Below are 8,748 nucleotides of genomic sequence, written 5' to 3'. Positions count from 1 at the left end.
AAAATTTGTCTAAGGCTTGGTGCTACCAATATTTTGGTTGGGTTTCAAACTAAACAAGCCCTAGGTCACTTAATCTTTGTATGTGAGTGAGACGATTCTATTTAGCTTTACAATAATTACATATCAATCAGAAAGACTGGAAGTGTATTGAAGGGAACTGTACACACTTGTTTTGTTTCTTTCTCCCTTTCTTTTATGGTACAAAAAGGTCAAAAAGCAAAAAATGCCTTTAGGGAAAAACAAGCTAGCTAGAGAGAAAAAATCTGCAGTGTGCATTTATTTAGAGTATTTTTCATGTTATTGCTAGAAAAGGACCACATTAGTCCTTATATTAAACCATCAGTACAACTATATGGATACTGACAAACCATTTTTGTGGTTAAGAAAACCTTGGAGATTAATTCATATATAGTCCAACTATGGCACTAATTTGGCATTGGATGGATCTCATTTGAATTTCAGTTTTCAAAGTGTATTTTTTACTAGTTACTAGTTCCCGTGAAATTCAGGTATGCAAACATATCACCTAGTATCTGATCAAATGTCACACTAGAAAATTTGGAACATTCCTATGCTTTCTCAGGAATGATAAAATTACTCTACTCTGAAACTTCTTATTCACTCCTGCGAGGCTCTGATACGTATTTGATGCTACGTACTAGTGTGATTCTGATGTTGCATGTATTTATAATGTATATATACAAATACTCTGAAATCTGAAAGCACTATACGATTGTGACACTGCATGAGTGACATACAAAACTCTGAAAACCCAGCCAAATTTTCCCAGTCAGTAGTGCGTACATCAATGTTCATTTCAGAGAGCAAAAGGTTAGGTTTCGACAGACGACAGATTCGAATCCAAACATCAAAATCACACGCATATCGTCGTCTCCAGACTACCAAACTTCACATTTGCTTGCTAACTACCAACACAGCCCAAAGCCACACAGCCATTTATACGCTTTTCCTCTTGACAACAACATCATCGTTCGTCCATATATATATACATCACATATGCATGTGTATGCATCAGGTTGAAGTATATATATGCATGCTTGACATCAGTATCCTGTACATTTCTACGTGTTAGTTATATAAATGGTGCTATCACAACATGCATACTTCTCCCATGTATGATTAAATAGCTTATATATACACACATGTATAATATATATAAAAAGGATAATCTCTTTCTGTATAGTTACAACCCACTAACGGTAATTACTTCTATAAAGGAGCACATGCGTGAGGCCCTATCGTCAAGATATATATATGAGCCTAGTACGATTCCTTTTAATTCTTACCTACTAACATTGTAATAATGTGCGGGGTATCAACGAGTTAAGAGAATTGTGGTTTGTGTAGTGAGTTTCCACTGTCTAGGCTATGGAAAATTCCCTGCGTCTGCCACTAACGGTTCTACATTGATCAAGACATTAATTTAATTAATTACCATGTCATGTGTGCCTATGCTCAAGATTATGTATATAATAGCTAGCCAAAGTTAGAAATACTAATAGTGAAGCAACCATTTATTAATTCTCTGTGTTTGATGCCATGTCGCTGTAGTGTTAGATAGAAAGCACCAATTAAAGTGGAACAGGGAGTAGGCCCCTCACCAGGGAAAAATGCAATGGAAGTGTAATGCTCATGCCTTTGCATGCTAGTTTTGCTTGGGAGAGGGACCCTCAAGAAGCAAATTAATTAAATAAAATTGTAATTATACATAGCCGACAATTAATTAATTAATTAATTAATCTTGAGGAGGAGGAGGAGTGAAGGAGACAGAAGCTGGAGGTAGAAGAGAGGAAGGGACACCCCCCAAGAGGCTATAGCTAAGAGAAGGTAGCTCATGCATATTAAAAGGGCTAAACACCAACCAAACCCTTTGCTCCTCCATGACAACAATGTCATGTTGCTAGCAGCTAGATCAAGAATATATTCAAGATAGTTAATTGCTGCATATAGGTTTTGCAAGTTGCAGAGCTTGCAGCTATATTGTTGTTACACCAGCTGTTCATATCTTGGATTCCAGTGATATCTAGAGTGCATGCATGGGGCATCACTCTTGCTGCAACCAGCAGAAGGTGAAGAGGGGCCTCTGGTCTCCTGAGGAAGATGAGAAGCTCATCAGATACATCACCACCCATGGCTATGGCTGCTGGAGCGAGGTCCCGGAGAAAGCCGGTACGCCGCATATCGTCGATCGATCGATTAATCCCCCAATATCTTGATTGATTGATGAACATTCAATGAGATGGATGAACTATCATTGCTTGATTGATGAACATTTTCTTGAGGAATTGATCTGTCAATTGCTGAATTGTGTGCAATGTGGTGGTTTGTGAAGGTTTGCAGCGATGTGGGAAGAGCTGCCGGCTCCGGTGGATCAACTACCTGAGACCGGACATCCGGCGAGGGCGGTTCACGGCGGAGGAGGAGAAGCTCATCATCAGCCTGCACGCCATTGTTGGCAACAGGTAGGTTCTTGCATGCAGCAGCAGCAACACGATGATCAGTTAGTTCATGGTGGCCTTATTATTAGTACCTACCAAGTACTACCTAATCGAGCTATAATTATTCTTCTCTAAATTCTTGATTAATTTCGAAGATTCCCCAATTCCCCCAAAGTAGAGATATGCATGGCATTTGATCAAATTTTGCTGTTTTTCTTGCAATTTGATGATTGCATTACATCCTAGGCTCAGCTAATTGACTGATATTATCTAGAAAAATCTGTTTGAATGATGTGTTACTGTTCTTCGGCAATGACGACTATCTCCATTGCTGCCCTGTCATCAACAATTGCTGTCGATGCTCCTATTCTTCTGAATTTTTTTCCTCCTTTTGCTTCATTTTCAGTTCACTGTAATATCGATTTAACAATCGATAATCCCGTCAGTGACACATCACATGACAAAAGTGATACGAAATTTCCTCAAAAGATAATTAAAGGTGATTCTGAAGTGTCCTAGTATGGTACTTATATATGGCCCTCAGAGCTTGATTATGCTAATTTTCCCAAGATTTTTCGATTTTTCTCCGTTAAAATTAAGTTGAAAGGAGCAAGTCATCATGTTGACGTCAAGCATGACAAATCGTATTAGCCGTCGTTTTCTACTTGTTTAGCTTGAACACGACGATTATAACAAATCAAGCCGTACATGAGAGTAGCATTACTTCTAAACAAAGGGTTCCAAATTAAGTGTACATACAGCATCAGACAACTATATTATATTCTTGAATTCAATATATATACATAGTATATATATCTATAGTACCAACTTGATTGATCATTAGTCGCATGATTATTTTGACCAAGATATGATGGTGTGTAGTATCAGTATATAAACCATTGAGAGAATAATTAACTAATTATAATTAATGTTGTTGTCTCTCTGACAGGTGGGCCCACATTGCCAGCCACCTGCCTGGCCGGACCGACAACGAGATCAAGAACTACTGGAATTCATGGATCAAGAAGAAGATTCGCAAGCCGGCGGCGGCCGCCGCCGCGGCGACCACGACGAGCCCGAACAACCCGCCGCCGTGCAGCACGGCGACGTCGGACCACCACCACCTGCCGCCGCCGGCGTTCGGCGGCGCTGATCACCACCTGCAGCTCGACGCCATCATCAACCAGAACCTGATATCATCCCTGCCGCCGAAGCTCGCCGGCGGCGACGACTCGCCGCCGGCGGTGCCCGGGCTGCCGCACCACTGCCCGCTCTTCATGTTCGACGCCACCACCACCGGCGCCGGCGGCGCCGTCAGCCCGCCGCCGCCGTCATCACTGATCCCAACCCACCTCCACCACCACCACCACCCGTTCATCGCCAGCTTCACGGCGGCGATGTCCGCCGACACGCCGAGCTACCTGCCCCCGCTGGTCGACGGCATGGCAGCCATGGGAGCGGCCATGGATTGCAGCTTAGAAGATGGCCAAACAGCCGCCGCCATGGCCGCCACCAATGGCTACTACCAGCATCATCAGAAGCATCAGCAGCTGGAGATTGAGCTGGAGGAGGAGGAGCAGAGGCAGCTAGGACATCATCATCATCAGCATCACCATGAGCATGAGCATGAGCATGAAAATCATCAGTGGGATGAAGAAGAAGCACAGCATCTGCTGATGTGGGATCAAGAAGTACTGACATCATCCAACTTGGAGGCCATGCAAAGTGGTGCTCATTCCCTCCTTTTTATGGGACCAAATGACCATGATTAAGTTGGTAATAATAACCTATGTCTATCCCCCAATTTTTTTTCTTTTTGGGAAAAAAAAACTTGCATGTGCATATTTTGCATCTCACAACATCTGATCCCATCTCTGATCTGATCTTGATCTCCCTTTGATCAATCTAGCTCTCACTACTACCCCATCTGATCTGTCTATACATGAAATAATGAGGTTTTGCAAATTAAAGGCACGCGTAATTTATTGTGTTTTGGATTTTTTTTTATCTCTCTCCAAGAGCTTTTATTTTGGTTTTTTTACTTTTTTTTTTTGGATTGGAGTGTGAAGACTGAAGAGTGTGTGTCAATTGGGTTTTTTGTAAAGAGACCACCTTGTATGAGTGCATGGCATGGCACTTTGGAGTGTGTAATTTGATTGATGTATCTAAGTGAATTTATAATAAACACAGGAGGATGACAACAAAATGAGAAAAAAGGCCAGAATTGTCTTCCCCTCTCTTTGCTCTTTTGGATTCTTCTATTTGTTTGTTTGTATTGTGTATTGTGTTTGTTTGTATAGTTGGATACATGCATGCGTGAATAATGGACAATCTCTGTAGTTAGCAACTACTTCAATTCTTTGTTTATATAATCATCGCTATCTAAAAAAATATGCCGTTGTTTTATTTCATAAGAACACGATGCGCCTGTGTGCGCATGTGTATATAGACGTCAATGTGGGATGCTGTCATCATGCATATATGGGCGCATTTAATTTTAATATGATACACTTGGGGAATTAAGCTCCTTTCTCACTTGTGATGGTAGCTAATTACGTCATCCATTTCATGCACGTAAAAGTCTTAACTAGATGCGTAAGGCACGTAGAAATTATACTGAAAGGAACATATATATGAGAAGTGTGTGTTTATGTGCACACATATGCATATGAGAAAATGTGTGTGCATGATTCATAGAGAGTCAAATGTTGGAAGGTTTTAAACCAAATTAAATCTTAAACAATAACAAAAAAAAGCTAAGTTAAAAAAAGGCAACAACTCAAAAACAATTATAGTATAACACTTAATATTTCCTAGATTGTAACTTGTAAGAGGTTTTACAATAGAGACAAATCACTTGGTTATTATGATAAATTAACCTATCATCTTGAGCTTCATCATATTTAGAAACCACTCTATAATTTGACCTAGTTAAAAAAATCAACCTATAGTTTGAACTTTTGGTAAATATTGTTGAAAATTCATTGGTTTTCACCAATAACCTCTCGATTATGGTGATAATTAATCAACAAAATCGATTGTTGTGCACCTGAAATTTCATATATTTTCAAAAATCCCCCATGCTTAATTTTATATATATGTTTTTCATAAACTTCCCACACAGGAACAACATTAAACTTTTTTTTGCTTTGACCATATATTACATATGCACACTCATTTTTTATTTAGGTAATGGAATTTAAAACATCCCAGCCTTTTATTTGCTTTAAAAAGCTATAGCTAATTTATTACAATGTTCACAGTTAAAAACTACATTCACAATCCATAGGATGGCAAGAAAATTAAAAGATCATCAACATAGGATGGCAAGAAAATTAAAAGATCATCAACATAAAGACAGAGTTAACAACATTAATAAGTTATCCTATTGCTAAACCTCCAACCATGTTTGTCGAAGATGTGCACACTCCTAGTAAATTAACAAGTTGAATTGCAAAAAATCTTAGTGCAATTTTGCATGAGGCACTTAATTTGGATATCACATATGTTTTGATCAGACCAATTAATTGTCAGGTCCCAAAACTAATGATTCGGTAACCGACATGTTTAGACTGTATCAAGCCCTGCATCAGTAGATTGATACAGGTTCAACAATCTGGATCTTCATTGCATACGTTTGATCAAGACTCCAGAGGAGATGTTATTACAAAAATATATGGGTATTTACAAACTTGTGGCTAACTAATACAACAGAAGCTATATGATGACTCAACTCTGCCGTTTTGCTATAGAATTAAACCATATAATAATACTAGACTTCAAGACTAGGTTTAAAGGGAACTAACTTATGTGATTGAACTCCCGGCTTCGATAAGAACTCCAAATGGACTCTGAAAAAGGTGGGGGTTGAAGCAAGGGTGAGTACAACGTACTCAGCAAGCTATTATATTCAATATGAATGTATGAATTAGTAGTATTTGAGTAGGGCTATGATTACTTGCAGAAAGCAGAGAATATAGAAGGAGAAATCCTGCAATGTGTTTGATGCAACAGTATTTAATAAAATCTAGAATTAAGTTTCTAACCAAATACCATATGAGTCTCGATACTCAATTCCGTGAGCACGGCTATTCGAATAGTTTCATGAATATTCTACTGCAGTAGATGTACGCTTTACCCGCATTCCACGACTTGCCAATATTCATTAGCTTAGTCATGGTCCAGTATTAGGTTATTAACAATAGTGGCACCTGTTCCATGAACTCTAGTCCCCATGCGCTCTGAACGTAACGTTATCAGCAGCGAGAGGAGTTCTGGCGTTCCCGGGGTTTTTAGAGAGAACTGGATGAGAGACCCCACGTCATCTCAACCAGGTTTCCATAAAATCACACACACAGCTCATGAGCGAAAATCAGTATATTTACCTGCACCTTGGTAAATATCATAAGATGCCCTGCTCGGCATAAGATTGCCTCTTGCGCGAGGACTTACAAAAGGAGCCACTGTACAGAGATACCACATTGTTAATTAACATAATATCTAGGTCTGTCCTCATTCTAGAAGCTGCTGTCGTACTCGTTCGTTTGACATAAGTATTTGGTGGCAATTATATCGACCGGGACAGTACTAGCCACCCGGAAATCAACCAAATCTTACGTACTGTCCCAATCTAAGTTCATTATATTTTTATGCATTCTAACTAGGCAGGGCTAAGCAAAAGCTAGCATATCTGGTTTGCTATATGTTCAGGTTATGCATTCAAAATCATGAATGGCTAATGCATAGAATAGAAATATAGAATATAGGGTAATTATGCTCAAGGGGAGGAATAATAACTTGCCTTGCTCCAACGCAAATAAATCCGAGATAGGCAACCTGATTATCCAATCCTTGAGATACCGCAGGTTGCCATCCAAAATAAAATAGACTCTACTGTCAGCCTTTCTTTTTCTTTTTCTTTTCCTTCTTCTTCCTCCCGTTTCTTTCTTTCTCCTCCTTCCAACCGGGTAACAGAGGGGAGAGAGGGAGGAGGGGCGCCGGCTCTTCGATAGATGGAAGACGGCGACGCCGGTGTCGGGTGATGTTCCCGAGTACCGCGTATCCAGGGAAGGCAGTAGCTGGCAGAGAGGGAGAGGGAGGATGCTGGAACAGCGACAACAAGAGCTCTCTTCGGCCGGCAATGGTGGGTGGCGGTGATGGGTGGTGGCGGTGGCTAAAGGAGAGGGGAAAGGGGAAAAATGGATTCACCTCGCCGAGGGAAGGCCGATGGCGCGAGGGTTTGGGTTGTGGAGCTACGGAAAGGGAGATCGGGTGGGGGCGGCAATGGTCGGACATGGCTAAGAGAGAGAGAGCTCGAGGAGCTCGGCTTGTGTGGAGAAAAGGGGAGGGGTTGCTGGCTATTTATAGGTCGCGGAGAGGCAGTTTCCGAAGGCGGTTGTAGAGGCGGTCGTCGACTCGGCCACGGCGACGCTGTCGTGAAGGAAGAAAAGACGGCGCCGCTTCGTCTCTGGATTGGTGGACAACGGTGATTCGTTCCAGGGACTGATGTCGACGGTATGAGGTGGCGGATGACGTCGGCAAAGATTTCTTAGCGTCGACGGCAAGCTAGCGGCGGTGGCGGTAGGATTGTGGGCGACGGCGCACCGCATGGCGCACGGCGGCGGCATCCACAGAGAAGGATGGAGCGGCTGCTTCTGTGCGGTGGGGCCGGCTGGGCTAATTGGGCCGACTTGTACTAAGGAAAGGAAAAGGAGAATTCGGCCCAAACAAAGAAGGAAGAAAGCCTAATTTTTCCTGGGGCTGAATAATTTAATTTAGAGGAGAATTTGTATTTGGAAGGAATTTGAATAGAAGATTTTGAAAGGAAAATATATTTGGAGATAATTTGAATAGGGAAGGTTGAAAGGAAATTATATTTGGATCTAATTTCCAAAAGAGATATTTTCTAATTTGAGTGCAATATTTTTGGAAGTGGAATATGGTGGAATTTAATGCACTCAAATGAGAGGGGAATTAACAATATAATTCCTCAATGTATATATATGTTTGGAGGAGAATGGTTGGAGGTAAAATAAATAGGATTTGAATCCTAAATTTGATAGTAGAAGTATTTGAAGAATTATTTGTGGCTAATAGGGAAAGTTGAGTGAAGAATATAAATTGGTATTTTCTTAGCACAAGAGCAATTATTCACAATATTTGCAATAATACTATTCTCGTGCCGAAGAGGAAATCAAGCCACATGAATTAAATCAGTGGCTAGATCAAAAGGAAGAATTTGGATCAAGAATCAAATAATAAGTTTAAGATCAAAAGATGGGTTAACAAT

The 8,748-nt window shown here is 40.7% G+C and overlaps 1 protein-coding gene across 1 annotated transcript; it reads left to right on the top strand.

Moving 5' to 3' along the window:
* The first annotated feature begins 1,858 nt into the window (after positions 1-1,858).
* On the top strand, positions 1,859-4,766 carry LOC127781589 (transcription factor MYB61-like). The gene is made up of 3 exons (XM_052308569.1): positions 1,859-2,190; positions 2,354-2,483; positions 3,409-4,766. The coding sequence occupies exons 1-3, from the start codon at positions 2,058-2,060 to the stop codon at positions 4,229-4,231; spliced, it is 1,086 nt and encodes a 361-aa protein (XP_052164529.1). The 5' UTR covers positions 1,859-2,057; the 3' UTR covers positions 4,232-4,766.
* Positions 4,767-8,748: the final 3,982 nt, after the last annotated feature.

Source organism: Oryza glaberrima, chromosome 8, assembly GCF_000147395.1.
Source record: "Oryza glaberrima chromosome 8, OglaRS2, whole genome shotgun sequence".
Classification (NCBI taxonomy): Eukaryota; Viridiplantae; Streptophyta; class Magnoliopsida; order Poales; family Poaceae; genus Oryza; species Oryza glaberrima.
The sequence above is the reverse complement of the archived record's forward strand: the minus strand, read 5'-3'. Positions and strand labels throughout refer to the sequence as shown.

Bases quoted from the DNA above. Each gene is read 5' to 3' on its own strand.
- LOC127781589 (XM_052308569.1), top strand. From the start codon at position 2,058: ATGGGGCATCACTCTTGCTGCAACCAGCAGAAGGTGAAGAGGGGCCTC. The intron at 2,191-2,353 runs GTACGCCGCATA...TGGTTTGTGAAG, and splicing joins CGAGGTCCCGGAGAAAGCCG to GTTTGCAGCGATGTGGGAAG. The intron at 2,484-3,408 runs GTAGGTTCTTGC...TCTCTCTGACAG, and splicing joins CACGCCATTGTTGGCAACAG to GTGGGCCCACATTGCCAGCC.